General features: G+C 36.1%; 1 protein-coding gene across 4 annotated transcripts in view; it reads right to left on the bottom strand.

Moving 5' to 3' along the window:
• Positions 1–316: 316 nt before the first annotated feature.
• The window catches only part of GRSF1 (G-rich RNA sequence binding factor 1), a 34499-nt gene continuing 14660 nt past the window's right edge, over positions 317–20155 (bottom strand). For 2 of the 4 annotated variants that reach the window (XM_058297358.1, XM_058297370.1), the window contains exons 3-10: positions 19273–19428; positions 18726–18869; positions 18055–18190; positions 12134–12315; positions 10917–11038; positions 7185–7320; positions 6744–6819; positions 317–5154 (exon numbers count right to left, since the gene is read on the bottom strand). In XM_058297358.1, the coding sequence (XP_058153341.1) occupies positions 6770–6819; positions 7185–7320; positions 10917–11038; positions 12134–12315; positions 18055–18190; positions 18726–18869; positions 19273–19428 (926 nt within the window). In that variant the 3' untranslated portion in view covers positions 317–5154; positions 6744–6769. Of the gene's footprint in view, positions 5155–6730; positions 6820–7184; positions 7321–10916; positions 11039–12133; positions 12316–18054; positions 18191–18725; positions 18870–19272; positions 19429–20155 lie in introns of all 4 variants that reach the window. The other 2 variants (XM_058297365.1, XM_058297377.2) reach the window with 2 other exon arrangements.

The raw sequence follows: 20155 nt of genomic DNA, 5'->3' as shown, positions 1-20155 counted from the left end.
GGATGGTTGTAAAGTCAGCATAGCATTGTGGATGTAATTAGTACCAGTGAATTGGCTACTTGAAAGTGGTTAAAAGAGGAAATGCTGTATGCTACCCACAATTAAAAATACTGAACTACAAGTACACACAGAATTGCTAAAAATAAAGACTGACAACACCAAATAGTGAGGATGTGGACCCCCTGGAACCGCCATGAATTTGTAGGAGTCTGTAACAGGACACTTTGACTATACCAACCCTGTAATTCAAAATATTCCACTCCCCAGTACATACCCAAAATAAATTCAAATGCATGTCCATAAAAAAGCTTGCACAGATGTTCACAGCAGCTTTATTCATAACCCAAAACTGGAAATAGCCCATTTATCCAGCAACAGGTGAAACTAGCATCTTCATACAATGGAATATTAGCAACAAAAAGGAATAAACAGCTGAAACGACATGGATGAATCTCAAAATGTGCTGAGTAAAAGAAACCTTATACAATACTACTCACTGTATGATCCTTTTCAAATGAAGTTCTAAAATAGGCCAAATTAATCTATGGTGAACAAAATCCCAACAGTGGCTGTGAAAGGGTGGGAGAGGGAAGAAGGCAGGTGCAGGAATTGACAGGATAAATTTTCTATGCGACTGAAGTATTCTATAGCATGCCAGGGATTTGGGTTACAGCTGTATATCAAAACTCATCAGGTGGTATACTCAAGATTTGTTCAATTCACTGTAAATTTTACCTCAAGGGAAAAAAAACCCCACAAAACTCTGGTTAATATGTATGCTGCAAAGCTTACTTAAGTATAGTTGTCTACAACTTACTGTGAAATTTAAAAAAAGGTGGATAAACAAATGTGATAAATATAGCAAAATATTAATTGTAGAATGTAGGTAGGGGGAACAGGAGTGCTTATAATTCAACTTTGCTATAGGCTTGAAATTTTTTATAATAAAATGTTGTGAGGGAAAATATATGGATAGTACTAATTGTAATTTTGGGGTCATTATTTGGATCCTGATTCAAATAAGCAAAAAAGTAATATTTCAAATAATATTAGATATTTGATATGAAATTTTTTAAAAACAGTAGTTTTTTTAAAGTTTTTTTTTTTTTTAAGGCGCTTATTGGAATACACACAGATAGATGTTGCTATGCCTGGGACTTGCTTTAAGATATTATTGGGAGGTAAGTAGATAGGGATATAGATGAAACAAGATTGACCTGGAAGCGGACTTGGCCCAATGGTTAGGGCATCCGTCTACCACATGGGAGGTCCACGGTTCAAACCCTGGGCCTCCTTGACCCATATGGAGCTGGCTCACGCGCAGTGCTGATGCGTGCAAGGAGTACCCTGCCACACAGGGCTGTCCCCTGCGTAGGGGAGCCCCACGCGCAAGGAGTGTACCCCGTAAGGAGAGCCGCCCAGCGCGAAAGAAAGTTCAGCCTGCCTAAGAATGGTGCCACCCACACGGAGAGCTGACACAAGATTACACAACAAAAAGAAGCACAGATTCCCGTGCTGCTGACAACAACAGAAGCGAACAAATAAGAAGATGCAGCAAATAGACACAGAGAACAAACAACCGGGGCAGGGCAGGGAGGGGAGAGAAATAAATAAATCTTAAAAAAAAAAAAAAAGGATTGATCATAACTGCTAATTGTTGATGGTTACATGGGTAAGAACTATTTTTGTTAACTTTGAAAATTTTCATAATAAAGTATTTTTTAAAAAGGAAAAGAAAAATGAGAAAAGGACATTAAAGCATTTCAAAGAAAAGGAAATCCAGAAACTCTTACACATGAAAAAATGCTACCATGCTACCTTATAAGGGAATACTATTGGTTTTGTGTTTTTTTGTTGTTGCTGTTTTTTAATCAGTTTGGCAGAGAATAAACTAATAATAAAGTATTATTGAGGCTATGGTGAAATGAGCACTATGCAAACAGCGGAAGGCTATGTAACAATTTTAGATATGAATTTAATTTTGGATTTAAACTCCAAGTGTACATACTTTCACTGCTTCAGGGAATTTATCCTACAAAGAAATTTATGTATGTACAAAATGACGTGAGTTTCTGCAAGGTAATTCAGTTCAGCGTTATAATAAATGACAGGAAAAAATTTATATGTTCATCATTAAGGGATAAGTTACATACATCTATACTGTAAAATCAAAAAGGAAAGAGGAAAGTCTTTACATACTTATATGGAATGATCTTTAGGATATAATAAGTGAAAAAGGAAAGTACAGAATAGTATGTACAGTATAATTTATATTAAAAAAATTTATATTGTTTATTTGTATAAACACTAAGTACCTCCAGAAATTTGCATTAGAAACTGATGAGCATTGCCTGAGAAGTGGAAAAGAGTGGCTGAAGTATAGGACACAAGAAATACTGTTTAATGTATACCCCTTTCTATCTCTTGAATTTTATTTCCTTCAAAAAATAAAGCAATTTTTAAATTATACCATTTTTCATTTTCATATCAAGGCTCAATAACCAGATTAAATCTTCCTATATCCCATTCCTACAAGCTTCATATTACTTTCTAATCTGCTAAATCCAGGGGGGGGGGATTATTTCTACCACTTTAGAGCACATTTTTTCAAAGCCCCTGAATCTTGAGCTTGCCTCAAGACTCTGCTTTGCAGAAATATACTATTCTACTCTATAATTCAGGTCCTATCCATTGAATGTGAATCCTTTCAAATATTTTAAGGTAAACTAAAAATAATAGTCCATATAGGGCAGAGGAAACTATTAGTAATAGGGCATGTTTACTAATAAGCAGTCAAACTGTCTCAAACTGTCAAGTACAAGTACATGGAGGTAACTTTCTTTTCCTTCTACCTCCCCACACTGTAGAAGTAGAAAGAAAGACAGCCTTCTGCATCAGAGCAACTGGGTCTCCCTTCAATCTGGTAGAAGCAATTTGGTCACCCAGGCATACAGGGACAAACACTCTGGTTTCCTGTTTCTGCTTTACTCCCTGATATTGCTAAGTATATAAGATTTGCTTAAAACCTTTAGCAATTTCTTCCAATCTACAACCCACTAATCAGAGTTCCTTGGGAAGTTGGCCAAAGGAAGACCTGGGTACCCTGGCCAAAGACCCCCATCCCACAAGAGATTATATTAAGACATAAGTGACCAAAACAGAAGAGGGGAATTCACTGTTATTGGTTTCTCCAATAGCAAACAGTGATGTAAAACCCAGTATTGCCAAATTTAGGGAAAGAGAAACAGGTCTCCTGATCTGGTAGAAATAGATGACTTTTATTCCACTATGTGCCTTCCTTCCTCTCTCCCCCAATAACTACATCTGCCTTGTAAGCAATCATTCATTTACTATAGCCTAAATTATGAACAGTTAACTAATGAAAGGAAGTACATGAATTCCAAAGAAAACAAACCAGGAACCAGTCATCTTTTCTACTGAGAATTCAGCCACTATTGTGACACAAAGTTGCATTTCTTCAAGCTTACCCATCATAAAGCATTTTAATGCCTTTGTTCTCATTCTTTTCCCAGAGAAAATGAGTTTAAAATAAAATAAATTGCCAACTAATTCCTTCCCAATCCCAATCCCAGTAGATCCTACAGACTTTTTCCTGCGGATTTCCCACTGCCTAGGGAAGAGAAAAAAAAAAAAAAATTTTCTAATAGATGTATTATACAATTACAGACAGCAATTCTCAAAACTCAGTACATTCAACCACATTTGAACACACTGCCATCTACGTAGTACTGCTGAAGACGTTAAGCTGGTTGATCGATTAAATCATGTTCTTATAGGATGATAAAAACAAGCACAACCAAAAAGTAATTTTCTTCTTTTATCAATAAAACAGGAGTTGATGTAATAAAAATATATTCAGTTGATTCACACACTCCAATAATAAAAACTCTTAGGTAATCTTCAGCCTCAAACCAGCCTTTGTTTATTAACTATTTACAGTACAGTGATATCTTAGCTGGTTATCAAAGATGGTTATGCATTAAGTGAGAGAAAACAATATCTCTTCCAGATATCATCTCTCAGAAATCTGGGCTAAATTTTTTTTTAAGAACTACAATTTCATCTCTTAACTGTGGCAGTCGTAACCCTGAGAACAGGAACAAGGCAAAGAAAGTATACAGGACTTTAATTTTCCTAGACAGGTGCAGATAAAGTTAGTTTATTAATGACTACATTTTGAAGCCAGCCATTTTGATCCAATACTCAAATAACAAGCTATTTAATATAAAAGCACAAGGTACTGCCACAACAGTAGAGAAGTACAGCTTTATCCAAAAATCCTTCACACAATTATACATTAAATGCTATTTTTATTTAAGCAAGGCACCCCTACCTGTTCTAAAACATATGATGTACTACCCCACTGAAAAAGCAAATGAGGAGACTTATAAATTGTCCTATCTAGAGCTGGTTTAAATTCAAGTGAAGCCATCAATATCCTTACCAGTCTGGACTGTTCTGACACACCACCTCAGTTTTGAGACTAACAACCACCCTCAAGGTTTACCCAGAAGAAAATGTAAAAGGTTGAGGGAAGAGTTCAGACAACTTTTCAGACTACAATTCCTTCATTAAATAGGCACCAGTATCAAATACCCTTAGTCTAAGGATTAGGAAGGTAAAATATTTCCTAAGACATAAAGCTCTACCAAATTGTTGCTTATATGAATTAACCTGTGGCTTTTTGTTTTATTTTTATTCCTTTTATTTTACTCCATAAGAACCTTTAAACCAAGAGTTCTACATTTAAACTCTCAATTCAGAGGCAAAGAACAAAACCATGAACAGATTGTTTTTAAAATGGGTACAAAGTTTCAGAGGTCAGTGTTGAATAGAAATATGCAGTCTTTACACTGGGTATCATATCCTCTGTGAAAAATTGTTTGAGCATATAAAATAAAGATCAGGATTTTTAAATAAGATCCTGGACAGTTTAAACAAAAATTTATGGTTATTTCATAATCTCAAACTGAATCTCCCCTTTCTCTTTCTAAATAGTTCACTATGGAATTTTTTTTAGATGCAATTAACCCAAAACTCCAAATTCCTTTCTCTAGCGTTGCTGCTAATAAACTGGAACTTGGTATTCCATGTTCAAGAAAGGTGTGCAAATGAAATGTTTCTTGCTTCATCCTGAAAATAAAACAAAAACATTGGACATTTACTCAAAGTGAAAGAGACTGCACATGTTTCCAGACCACTTAAAGTGACAAAATTAGTACTCTTCTTTCTGACTTAGGATAAGTTATCTGACAAATCAAGTAAATTAAGGCAAGGAAAACACATTAAACCTTAGTGCTTGCATCTTTGATATGAAGATAACAGCAAATTTTCAGAGCTGAGCACAAAATACATTTTATGTAAATTTTAATATATATAGGTAAAACCACAAGATTTTGGGACTTTATATCCAAAAACAGCCTATAACCTTACCACAGCAATGGAATTCCCCCAAGTGTTTTAAAAAAAATCATTACAATGTTTCAAAAGAAAGCACCACTACATGTAGAAAAATGATTACAACAGAACATATTTCAAGACTTCATAGGGGGAAAAAAGAACAGTTAATCAAGGGAAGGGACATTAAGACATGTTTAGCAACTTCTCCACAGGTAAGTTAACACTATGAAACATGTACTTCCTAAAACAAACCACCATTTTCATAATACCATTTCGGTGGAAAAAAAAGTGGTACTTGAAGTGTGTATATGAATGATACTCCCTGTTGCAGATTTATCATTTTTAAACATTTTTAAAATGTCTTAGAATGGAGGAAATGCAGTGTTTAAATTTCAGTGGGAAGAAAAGCTAATGTGAGACCAGATTTTCAGCATATTATGATTTATAGCTATTAATACTAATGGTGAAAGAACTGTTAGGCACACAGAAAGATGTGTTAGGAATGATGCAAAAAGATTATGGAGATAATGCTCTAAGCCACGGTGCAATCAGACTAAATTTTATTTCCCAGATGAATTTTCATTCCTTATATTGATGCTTCCATTATCATTAGTTTGATCTTTATTAAAAAGAGGATGGTGGGAGGGGGAGGGTATAAGGCATAGGGGAATTCCCTATACTCTTTATGTAACATTTATGTAATCTATAAGTTCTTTATAAAGTAAAAATTTTCATTAAAAAAAATACAATCTACAAAAAATTAAAATAAAAAGGGAATGGTGGCGGCGGACTTGGCCCAGTGGTTAGGGCATCCGTCTACCACATGGGAGGTCCCCGGTTCAAATCCCAGCCTCCCTGACCCATGTGGAGCTGGCCCATGTGCAGTGCTGATGCACGCAAAGAATGCTGTGCCATGGAAGGGTGTCCCCTGCAGGGGAGCCCTACGTGCAAGGAGTGCGCACCATAAGGAGAGCTGCCCAGCGAAAAAGAGACTGCAGCCTGCCTAAGAATGGCGCTGCCCACACGGAGAGCTGACACAACAAGATGATGCAACAACAACAAAAAAGAAACACTGATTCCTGTGCCGCTGACAACAACAGAAGCGGACAAAGACGACGACACAGCAAATAGACACAGAGAACAGACAACTGGGGCGGGGGGAGGAGGGGGATAGGGAAGAGAAATAAATCAATAAATAAATCTTTTTTAAAAAAGGGAATGGTTTCTACCATACTACAAATTACTAAGTTAACGACAAACTACTGAGTTAATAGTTATTAATTAATGGAAATAATATCCACATTCGTACCTCTTAAATTTACCTTAATATTTGGAGTCCCTGAAAGTCTTACTTTCCCTTTGGACAAGAATTCAGGAACAATTCTATATACCTATGATCTGAGGATGAAAAAAAAAGAAACATTAATTTTTACTAGCAGGAAAAGCAGCAAATACTGATTCAGATTTTTTCATAGTTCAGATATCAACTCAAATTGTTTGTCCCTTTACTTTTTCATAAATAAAAATTGAAAAAGGAAAATAAAAGGAAACTACCTAACTCTGGATAGAAATATGAAGTATAATTTATATTAATAAAAATGATTTTCATTATAATATAGAATATTCTTTTAAAACAATTTAGTTTTATTATTAAAGGAGTATACTTTACCTAAGGAAAAATTCTAGGCAAACCCATACCAGGGGATGGTGTCTGTAATCAAAGCCAGATATCAAAAACAACAAAAACCATGGGCAGCACTTACGAACATGAGACCGATCCTTGTGCATAGCTGCAACAGCATCCTCATGGGTATCGAAGTGCACATCAGCTTCGCCAGTGGCCTTCCCACTGGAACTGTACTCCATAGTGATTCTAACAGGCTTCAGCGGAGCAAAAAACTAAACAATAAAGGAAGCCAAAAGGAACAATGAAATCAGGCACTTTCTAGAACGTCTGGTGCTCTGCATTTTTCTCTGATTCTTTAATTCATACTCCTGGCAAATTTATTTTTAGGAAATCTCCTTGAGAAAAGTAATTACACGTTTGACATCTCTTCTGGCTTTTCAGATTTCCCAGAAATCAAGGTTACAATTCTAATATCTATTAACAGGAAAGTAAAAACCACAAATACAGTCACTCTATAAATGGTTCTCAGACATTTTTTTTAAGCCAAGGCCTACTTTTATTATTCCTCCCATACACATCCTCCCCTATTCGTCCAAATATACTTCAATTCTTATTAGCTTAGACCAATTTTTAATCAGACATGTAGCTGATAATCAGTTTCTTATCAGCACTACATAAATATGGATGCCACATGAGTTATTATTCCAAGTCAAAGCAAAATAATAAATACAGCACTTTAATGTGACTGTGCAGAGTTTGTGTGGAAAAAGATAAAACTCGTATTAAGCTTTTTGATATAATAAAAATATTACACAACTCTGGGGTATCATTATTAACTCAAGACCCTAGGCTGGGAACTACCTTAAATATATGCCCAAAAGTTCAGGAAGTCAAGTAAGGGTTTTGTTCCTTGAGTTATTATGCCAATATATATGATAAAACAAAAATAGACTTAAAATTCCTTCTCTTGAAAATTAAGAGAATCCTGATGCACGAAAGCTACATGGTCTGATAAAAGCTATCACCAATTAGACACTGAGGAAGAACTGGATTCTGGTCTAGGATATGACTGCTTGTGACCAACTGCCTGGGTCTCAGTTTCCTAAATTCAAGAAAGAATGGCCCCTCTCAATTTAGAGGTGGAGTGGACATCACCACCCCAGGGTCCTCAGAATGGAGGAATATTATATGGACTAGAGTGGACTTACTGGTATTCTACTGTAGAATTATTTTGACTCTAGCAATGGAAGAAACTATATCATTGATGTGGAGACAGTGGCCACGGGAGTTGCTGAAGACAGGGAAAGGGAAAAATAGGTGTGATATTAGGGCATTTTCAGGACTTGGAGTTGTCCTCAATGATACTGCAGGGACAGATGCAGGACATTATATATCCTGCCATAACCCACTGAGTGGACTTGGAGAGAGTGTAAACTACAACAAAAAGTATAATCCATGCTGTGTAGCAATGCTCCAAAATGTACTCATCAAATGCAATGACTGTACCACATTAATGAAAGAACTTGTCGATGTGGGAGGAGTGGGGGGGTGTGGGGAGTGGGGTATATGGGAACCTCTTATATTTTTTAATGTAACATTTTGTGTGATTTATGTATCTTAAGAAAAAAAAGGTAATACAAAAAATGAATAAGAAAAGAAAGAATGGGTTTCACGAAGTAGTGCAGCACAAGTGGTTGAGTGCCTGCTTACCATGTGCAAGGTCCAGGGTTAAATTCCTAGTACCTCCTAAAAACAATGTATTTCAAAAAAAGAAAAAGAAGGGTTTTCACACATCTATGGTCAACTGATTTTTAACAAGGGAACCAAGTTCATTCCAACGAGAATGAATAGTCTTTTCAACAAGTGATGCTGGGAAAACTGGATATCCACAAGGAAAAGAATGACAATGGACCCCTATCTCACACCATGTACAAAAATTAAGTAAAAAATGACCAACAATATAAATAAAAGAATTAAAACTATAGAATTCTTAAAAGAAAATAGTAGAAAATCTTTAAGACCTTGTATTTGGCTCATATCTTAGTGTCATATTTTGACACCAAAAATATGAGCAACTAAAGTTGGACTTTATCAAAATTAAAAACATGTGCAAAGGACAATATCAAGAAAGTAAAAAAAGACACCTAGAGAACAGGAAAAAATATTTCTAAATCATATATCTGAGAAGGTATAATATCTAGACTATTATCAAGAACTCCTACAATTTAACACCAAAAAGGACAAACCACCCAATTTTAAAAATGGGCAAATGACTGGATTAGACATTTCTCCAAAGAAAATATAAAAATGGTCAATAAGGCCATGAAAAGATGCACAACATCATCAGTCATTACAGAAATGAAAATCAAAAGCACAATGAGATACTAACTCACTCCCACAAAAATGGACATTTTTTTTAAAAAAGAGAAAAGTGTTGGTAAGGATGTGGGAAAATTTGAACTTTTATGCATTGCTGGTGGGAATGTAAAATAGTTCGGATACTGTGGAAAACAGTTTGGTGGTTCCTCAAAAAGTATACGTAGGCTTACCAAATGACTCTGCAATACATTTCTATACATAGAGTGATTAGAAGTTCTCAAATAGATATCTATACACCAATGTTTATGAAGCATTATTCACAATAGCCAAGAGGTGGAAACAATCTAAGTGTTCATCAATAGATGAATGGATAAACAAAACATAGTATATACATAGTATGGAATATTATTTAGCCATAAAAAGAATGGAAGTTCTGATATTTGCTACAAAATTGATGAGTCTTGAAAATTATGTGAAGTGAAAGCAGCCAGAAACAAAACGACATATATTATAATTCCTCTTATATGAAATATCTAGAAACAAACTCAGAGACAGAAAGTAGATTAGACTTCAATAGACCAGAGAATGGGAGGAGGAGGGAAAGAATGGGAAGTTAATGCTCAATGGGGGGCAGTGGACTTGGCCCAGTGGTTAGGGTGTCCGTCTACCACATGGGAGGTCCACGGTTCAAACCCTGGGCCTCCTTGACCCGTGTGCAGCTGGCCCATGCACAGTGCTGATGCGCGCAAGGAGTGCTGTGCCACGCAGGGGTGTCCCCCACGTAGGGGAGCCCCACGCGCAATTTCCTCGTGCCCTGAAAGGAGAGCCGCCCAGCACGAAAAAAAGTGCAGCCTGCCCAGGAATGGTGCCGCACACACAGAGAGCTGACACAACAAGACGATGCAACAAAAAGAAACACACATTCCCGTGCCGCTGACAACAACAGAAGCCGACAAAGAAGATGCAGCAAATAGACACAGAACAGACAAAAGGGGCTGGGGGAAGGGGAGAGAAATAAATAAATAAATCTAAAAAAAAAAAATGCTCATTGGGTGTAGAGGTTCTATTTTGGGTGATAAAAACGTTTTGGAAATGGATGATAGTGCCACATTGTAAAGGTAATTAATGCAACTCAACTGTATATTTAAAAATAGTTAAAACGACAAATTTCACATATTACATATTATATATATACACACATACAAGTTACCACAATAAAAGTTAATTTAAAAGGGAAAAAGAATAACTGCAAAAAATAAAAACATGAATGGGTTGGGAGTTATTCTAGCAAACTTACTTTGCATACTAAGCTTGCATTGTATTATTTCACATCCATAGAATTCTATCCTTTCTTGACATTAAAATGTAATAAAACCCCACACTTTTAAACTATAGAAAATGAAACAAACCTCTAGAACTATGCAGATGCCGTCTTACTATCTAAAAATAGTCACAAAATACTTTTTCTTCTCTACCTTCTCCAAATTAATAGAGGTTCAATTTTAGAACTTTTGTCCAAACCTACTGATAATATCTTACTGCCACACACATTTATAATGTCTTCAGCATTGGCTTGAAAAGGCAATCCTCTCATGTGGACAAAATGTGATGAAGATGTAGTTCCAATATCAACAGCCTCTGGAGGCTTTTCTGATGTCTCCTTAGGCATTTCTAAAGACAGAACAAGAGGCACCATCAAGAACATGAAAGCGTAATAATAATTACTTATTATTAAGAAATTATACATGAGCTTCATATCAAAATCCTCCATCCCTGCTGAACCAGCAGAGAAAAAGGGTTTAAAAGGTCAAAATGATCTGAAATTTTTGCCATCTAAGAAATATCACCTGAACACCCATAAACGTTTAATGATTTAAACCATTATCAGAATAAGAAGCTATCTTTTGTAACAACAGAGAGAATTTAAATTATGAATAAATATTTTAGGTTATAGGCACTAAAAACAGAATATGCCAACAAGATAATCTCCGAGCCACCAGTAAAATGGGATTTTATTAAACTTCAAAGAGTTCAAATGTTACCTTCGGTTAAGAATCATAGGAATAATTAAATCCAGAGAAAAACAAAAATCCCTTCTTGTCAATATTCTTGCTCTCTACCCCAATCTTTTTCCAGCTTAGTTATTTCCTTTTATTGTATGTGTACTACCCAGTTTTTGATAAGGAATCTAAAAAACAGATTAAACAAAAACCTAACAAAATAATTTTCTTTCTACATATATTAAAGTATTTCAATTCCCTCCCTCTTCTTACAGTCTTATAATTTCACATAGCATACTTATTAAAATTTTTTTTTTTAAAGAAGGAAAACATAAGATAAGACAGACCCCACATGTCTCAAGAAGAGGCAGGCCCGGGAAACAGACTTTGGCCCAGTGGTTAGGGCGTCCGTCTACCACATGAGAGGTCCGCGGTTCAAGCCCCGGGCCTCCTTGACCCGTGTGGAGCTGGCCATGCGCAGTGCTGATGCGCGCAAGGAGTGCCGTGCCACGCAAGGGTGTCCCCCGCGGGGGAGCCCCACGCGCAAGGAGTGCGCCCGTGAGGAAAGCCGCCCAGCGTGAAAAGAAAGAGCAGCCTGCCCAGGAATGGCGCCGCCCACACTTCCCATGCCGCTGACGACAACAGAAGCGGACAAAGAAACAAGACGCAGCAAATAGACACCAAGAACAGACAACCAGGGGAGGGGGGGAAATTAAATAAATAAATAAATCTTTAAAAAAAAAAAAAAGAAGAGGCAGGCCCTTACCTATTTGCTTCTCACTTTCAAAAGCTGTCATGGGTCGAATATCCCCATTTCCTTCATGTTCTTCAAAGACCATTTCTGGCTCAGTTATATACTTAGCAATAGAAGATGACATTTTCTTTCCCTTGTGAGAACCAACATGTGTTTGAACTTCATTCTTAATGCTTGGAAATATCTCTATATATCTATGAAAGCAAAAGTAAATAAGCATAACATAATGGCTTTGAATATCTCAGGGACGTGGATAAGAAAAAACAGGCAAGGTAAAGATCGGAAACACTGTAGTCACAAGCAGAAGTAACTAGAATGTAAGCTCCATGAAGGGAGTAATTTTGGGGTTTCCTGTTCATTGATGTATCTCAAGCACTTAGAACAATGTCTAGCACATAGTAGGTATTCAATATATATTTGCTGAGTGAACTAATAAAAAAAGTGAATAGGTACACATTGCGCAAAGTAACTTTAAATTGAACCCATTTAAAATAAAACATGAATATTGTAATGCCGTGAAGTGTATGAAACACAGGTGTCCAAAGATAACACCTTGCAGGGAAAAGTAAGAATGGATTAAATACTAGTCCATGAAAAAGTATTCTCATCACGGCAGGTCACCAGTTTAATCGTCACGCCCCCTCTCTCCCAAGATGATGGTTACCTTTATATACGTTTTTTTTTTAAAGATTTATTTATTTCTCTCCCCTTTTCCCCTGTTGTCTGCTCTCTGTGTCCATTCACTGTGTGCTCTTCTGTGTCTGCTTGCATTCTTGTCACACAGCACCGGGAAACTGTGTCGCCTTTTCTGTTGCATAACTTGCTGAGTCAGCTCTCTGTGTGTGTGGCGCCACTTCTGGGTGGGGCTGCACTTTTTTTTGCGCAAGGCAACTCTCCTTGCGGGGCACACTCCTTGCACATGCAGCACCCCTACATGGGGCACACACTTGCATGGCACGGCACTCCTTGTGGGTGGCAGCACTGCACGTGGGCCAGCTCACAACATGGGTCAGGAGGTTCTGGGTATCAAACCCTGGACTCTCCATATGGTATGCAGACACTCTATTAGTTGAGCCTCAACCATTTCCCCTTCATATACATTTTAATAATATTCTCTAACCTGATTTGCTGCAGACGACAACTATGTAAGATTAAGTGTGTGTATATTAAAGAATTAACCAGGCAAGATTTTTTTTCTAGTTAGAAAAGTTGTACAGTTCATTTCTGTAAACGCAGTATATTAGTATAAAGTATTAAAAGCCACAGTATATGAAGACTAAATTCTCCACACCTCGGCCAAGAGGCTGTTAAGAATTCAAACATTAAATGTCAATTCTAAATGGATATCATGGTGATAGTGGGAATAGCTGTTAAATCCAAGCTTCTGGAACAAGTATTCTTATTCTTACTACTGCTAAGCCAACCTAAGTTATTAAACTTGATTTACAAACCTATAAAGAAAGGATGAGAACCACTTAATTTACTGAAGAGCCTTAGTGCTCTTGCATAAAAACAGAACACCAATGTGTCTCAAGATATATGTTAAGAAAAAATGAAGAAGGCAGGGAGAAAATGGGAGTCAAAGTGATTTATGTATACTTTCTTCATTTAAAAAAAAAAGAAACTTTAATAAAGCCCTTTTATCCAGATCTATAAGTAGATGGAGTAATACAGAGGCTTTGAAATGGAATTTTTCTTCAACTTCTTTTTCAATAGAAATTTTTTAAATCAATTTTATTGAAATGCAGTCATAAACCATATATTCCATCTAAAGTGTACAATTAGTGATATTTAGTATAATCACAGGATTGTACAGGAGTGTCCCTATTTCTCCACATCCTGTCAAGCACGTGTTCCTTTGTTTTCTTAATAATGGCCATTCTATAAGGTGTGAAATGGTATCTCAATATAGTTTTGATTTGCATTTCTCTATGAGCTAGTGATGTTGAACACCTTTTTATGTGCTTTTTAGCCATCTGTATTTCCTCTTTGAAAAACATCTACTCAAGTCTTGCCCATTTTTAAATTGGGTTGCTTGTCTTTGTTTTGTTAAGTTCCCCGGCCGGGGATTGAACCCGACCTCATATATGGGAGGCCGGCACTCAACCACTGAGCCACATCAGCTCCCGTGAGTGGGATTTTTCATTTGTTTGTTTGGTTTTTTTTTGTTTTGTTTTTAGGAGACATCTGAGACTGAATGCGGGACCATCCATGTGGGAAGCAGGTGCTCAACTGCTTGAGAAACATCCGCTCCCTGCTTGTCTTTTTATTGTTGACTTACATGGTCTCTTTATATAACATGGAAATCAAACCCTTTCCAATTAGTTTCTCCCGTTGTGTAGGCTGCCTTTTCACCTTCTTGACAAAGCCTGTTGAAGCACAAAATTGCTTTTTTGAGGAGGTCCCATTTATCCACTGTCTTTAGTTGTTGGTGCTTTGGGTTTAAGGTGCAAGAAACCACTACCTACCACAAGATTGTGAAGATGTTTCTGTAAATTTTCTTCTAGGACTTTTATGGATCTACTTTTTTTTTTAAAGACTTATTTTTTATTTATTTCTCTCCCCTCCCCCCAGTTGTCTACTCTCTGTGTCCATTCGCTGTGTTCTTTTGTGACCGCTTCTATCCTTATCAGCGGCATCAGGAATCTGTGTTTCTTTTTGTTGCGTTATCTTGCTGTGTCAGCTCCCCATGTGTGCGGCGCCATTCTTGGGCAAGCTGCACTTTCTTTTGCACTGGGTGGCTCTCCTTACGGGGTGCACTCCTTGTGCGTGGGGCTCCCCTACACGGGGGACACCCGTGTGGTAGGGCACTCCTTGCGCGTATCAGCACTGCGCATGGGCCAGCTCCAAACAGGTCAAGGAGGCCCAGGATTTGAACTGCGGACCTCCCATGTGGTAGGCGGACGCCCTATCCATTGTGCCAAGTCCACTTCCCAATCTACTTTTATATTTAGGTCTTTGATCCATTTTGAGGTACTTCTTGTATAAGGTGTGAGATTGGGGTCCTTTTTCATTCTTTTGGCTATGGATATCTAGTTCTCCCAGCACCATTTGTTGAATATACTCTTCTGATACAGCTGGGTGGCCTTGACAGCTTTGTCAAAATCACTTGACCATGGATGTAAGGGTCTATTTTTGAACTCTCAACTTGGTTCCACTGGCCTCTATGTCTGTTTTTATGACAGTCCCATGCTGTTTTTAACACTGTAACTAAGTAATATGATTCAAAATCAGAAAGAAAGAGTCCTTCAACTTCATTCTTCCTTTCTAAGATATTTCTGACTATTCACGGCCCCTTACCCTTCCAAATAAATTTGATAATTAGCTTTTCCAATTGTGTAAAAAAGCCTATTGGGAATTTTTATTGGGATTGTGTTCCACCTATACCTCAGTTTGGGTAGAACTGGCATCTAAATGATATTTAGTCATCCAATTCATGAATACAGAATATTCTTCAATTTATTTAGGTCTTCTTTTAGAGATGTTTTATAATTTTCTGGATACAGGCCTCTTATGTCCTTGGTTAAATTTAGTCCTTAAGTTTGATTCCTTTTGTTGCTAATTTTATATAAGGAATTTTCCCCCCATCTTTCTCCTCAGATTGCCCATTACTAGTGTATAAAAACACTATCAATTTTTATTAATTTTGAATCATGCCACATTGCTGAATTCATTTATTAGCTCTAACAGCTTTGTTGTAGATTTTCTGGGATTTCTAGGTATAGGATCGTATCATCTGCGAATAGTGAAAAGTTTTACTTCTTTTCCAATTTGGATGCATTTTATTTCTTTTTCTTGCCTAATTACTCTAGCTAAAATATTATGTTGAGAAAGTATCCTTCTAATCCTGACTTTACCTGTGTTTTATCAAGAAAAGATACTGTATTTTTGTCAAATAACTATTCTGCATCAATCAAGATGATCATGTGATTTTTCTTCTTCAGTGTATTATTGTGGTGTATTTTTTTTTTAACAAATATTTTTTATTGTACTGTGGTATATTATTATACTAACTAATTTTCTTGTGTTGAACCACTCCTGCATACCTGGGATAAAACCCATTTGATCGTGAGGAACAATTCTTTAAATGCGCTTTTGGATTCAATTTATGAGGTTTTTGTTGAGGATTTTTGCACCTACATTCACAGGGAAATGGGTCTATAATTTTCTTTTTTCACAGTATCTTTATCTGGCTTTGGTATTTGGATGATGTTGGCTTCATTGAATGAGTTTGGTCTCATTCCCTCCTGTTCAATTTTTTGGGAACAGTTTGAGTAAGACTGGCATTAACTCTTCTTTGAATGCTTGGTAGAATTCACCTTCGAAGTCACCTGGCCCTAGGTTTTTCATGACTGCTGCTTCAATCTCTTTATTTGTGATTGTTTTTTTGAGGTCTTCTATTTCTTCTAAAGTCAGTGCAGTTTGTGTGTTTCTAAGAATTTGTTTTGTCTACATTATCTAGTTTGTTGGCATACAGTTGTTCCTAGTATCCTAGTATCCTCTTTTGTTATGATCTCTTATTTTTGTTGGGTCAGTGAATGCACAACACTGCAATTATACTAAATGTCACTGATTGTACACTTTGGATGTATGGTATGTCAATATATCTCAATAAAACTGATTTTTAAAAAAACCACAATGAGATACCACTTCACAGCCAATAGAAGGGGAGGGAGGGAGAAAGGAAGGAAGGAAAATACAAGTGCTGGAGAGGATGTGGAGAAATAGGACACTCATTCATTGTTGGTGGGAATGTAAAACGGTACAGCCCCCGTTAAACAGTTTGGTGGTTCCTCAGAAAGTTAAGTATAAAATTACCACAAAAGTTTTAAGTGTATGCCAGGCACTTCGTACAATCTGACAATCCCAATTCTAGGTATATACCCAAAAGAATTGAAAGAAGGGACTCAGATATTTGCACCCCAATATTCATAGCAGCATTATTCACAATTGTCAAAAGATGAAATCAAGCCAAGTGTCAATGAATCAATGAATAAACACAATGTGATATATACATACAATGAAATATTATTCAGTCATAAAAATGAATGAAGTTCTGATCTATGCAACAGTACATATGAACCTTAAAGATATCATCTTAGGTAAAATAAGCCATAAATAAAAGACCAAATATTGTATGATCTTACCGATTTGAAATAATTAGAATGGGCAAATTCATGAAGTCAGAAGAAACTAGAGTATAGGTTGCCAGTATCTAAACAAGGGATGGGGAATGGGAAGTTCATGCTTAAATTGTACAGTTTCTTTTTGGGGTGATGGAAAAGTTACAGCACTGAATAATACATTTGAATGTAATTAAAAGGGGGAATTTTAGGTTGTGTGTGTGTGTGTGTGTATATATATATATATAAAACAAGAGTAATTTTTAAAAAACAAACCCATAGGAACCTAATTTAAACCACTGACTACAGTTAATAGTACAGTTATAATAATATTCTTTCTTCAGTTCAAACAAAGGAACCACACTAATTCAAGGTGTCAGTGACTGGGGGATATACGGTGACTCTATTTTCTGTAAATCTAGAACTTATCAAATAAAAATAAAGAAAAAAATTTTTAATTGCTCTAAAATTAAAGTCTACTGGAAAAAAAGATATTTTCAGGATAACTGGGAAAACTGATTATGGACTGGCATTAGATAGTATTAAATTATTGCTAATTTAGATGTGATAATATTGTGATTATGCAAGAAAATGTCATTTTTATGAAAATACACACTGAAAAATCAGATGAAGGAAATGTTAATAATTTGTTAACCCAAATGATGGACATTTTACAGTTCCTCACACTAGTCTACTTTTCGCAAGTTTTTTGTAAGTTTTTATAGTCATGTTACATACTGTGCACTCATTCAATCATCAGAATGACCTGATGTGTGTCACTTTTGCATCATTAGTAACTGCCTCACTCACCTGTTACCAATTTCTTCCCTGTGTTTCAACAAGGCTTGTTTGGCCATTTCTGGTTCTTCAAACTGCACATAGGCTTCTCCTGTTTTTCTTCTCCCTCTGTAGTCCATGACAAAAGTAATGTCTACTATATTTAGTCCTAGACACCAAAAAATTATTCTAAATTAGTACAGCTAACAAGATCTATTTTACTGTTATTCACATAACTATAGAATTTTTATGGTGCATTGACAGTTCCAAAGCTGGATATATAACTAAAGGGAAGAAAATAATTATGCAGCCAAAAGTTAATACCCACATAATACTATTTCTAGAATGAACATAGATGCTTGGAGTCCAAGCAACCCATCTAAAACATAGAACACTCACTTTTTATTTTTGGCCATTAGTTATATATTAAAGATCACTACTAATGATGCATATTTTATAGCTATGAACTGAATACTTTCAAATCATATAAATTGTTACTGCCATAGACAAATATGGCCACTATCATGAGAAATTTTCTTCAATGGTAAAATCATTTTAAGTCTGGCATTCCTCAAAGATCTACCCAATGGATCAAAGCTCTTACAGAAATGTATAAACACTGGAAATCTGAACCCAGCTCTCACCTAAGGAACCTAATATAACTGCATGTATGAGGCCCCGAACATGATATAACTGAAAAGCACCTGCAAAGAAGTCTACAATGTCTTTCTCATTGCAACTATACGGAAGTCCTCTCAAACGAACCACGCCATCATTTACCACAGGTGAAGATTTGACCTGCAGGCTCTTCATTAAGGCATCCACATCTTCATTGTTTATCTCATACACTACAAAAAAGCACAAAAGGTATGCAAAAATGTTTAACAAAGGAAAATGCCAATAAGGCAAAAAAATATCATTATTGGGTGGATTATCCAAAAATTCAAAAACTAGTATTTTTAATCCCTATTTTTTAATCTGTCTCTGCAGAAAATAATAATGACATTTATTGAATATTTACTATGTGCCAGGCATAACTCATATTTAACCCTCATAACTTGTAAGTTAAGCTTGATCTAAATGTAATAGATAAGAAACTCATACGATGTCTCTACTTCAATTGTACAAGCTATAAAATGGGGCACTCCGAACATCTGCTACTTCACTATTAAGGATTAAATGAAAACTTCCTTGAACAGTGTAAAATGCTAATGCAATGACACCGAAAAGGCAGAATCTGGCTTCACATACCTTCCACATACCGCTGACCCATGTACATGCAGTGTTTTTCTAAGGCTTTCTGTACATCCTGCTCCGACTCCATTTCAATTAAGGCATCACCCCTTCGTTTCCCATCTCTATTTAAGAGGAAGTGAATTCCTTTCTCACCATTGCAAATACTGCAGTCTAAAAACATATGAGTAAAAATCAATTAAAAACAGAATCATATTTTTAGCATAATCATACAAGTCACTAAGAATGCGATTTTCCAACAGGAAGACTAAGCATGAACCCAAATTCCTTACACAAACTCCTACCACCAAAGCCAAGCAAATGCTAATGAGGTGATAATCTCTACAATGTTCCAAGTGGGAAAATAGAAGCAAAATATAAGCAAACTTTAGCACATAAGCTTATGAGCTCCTGAACATTAGTAAATGACAAACCAGGCAAAGCCCACCATAAAATGCATCATGCCCATCTTGATGTTTCTATGAGTTTCACATTACTTAAGAATTAAAATATGGTTAGATTATGCATAAATGTCTTTCTTTTTTAAAATCATACGATATGAACTCTAAAATATTTCCTGTTTAACAATTTTGCTACAATAAAACTTTTCTGCCTTTTCAAGGCCAAGAAAAAGACATCTCCATATTATATACTTCTTACAATGGAAACAAGTTAAAGATTAAAGTGGCTTTATAAAATGCTTGACCTGCACAATGCTATGCACATTAAGGTGCTTAATATATTCAGTAAAATGCTTTTATAACATTTTAAAGGTGGCATCTTCTAGAAGCCTGTTAAGAGGAAAATTAAAAATCACATTCAGATAGAGAAACTTTAAAACCATCCCCAGATTGGCAAACCTTCCAAACATGTTACTAAGGTAACTTTATTACTTGATACC

Source organism: Dasypus novemcinctus, chromosome 1, assembly GCF_030445035.2.
Source record: "Dasypus novemcinctus isolate mDasNov1 chromosome 1, mDasNov1.1.hap2, whole genome shotgun sequence".
NCBI lineage: Eukaryota > Metazoa > Chordata > Mammalia > Cingulata > Dasypodidae > Dasypus > Dasypus novemcinctus.
This window is presented reverse-complemented; position numbering and strand designations above follow the sequence as displayed.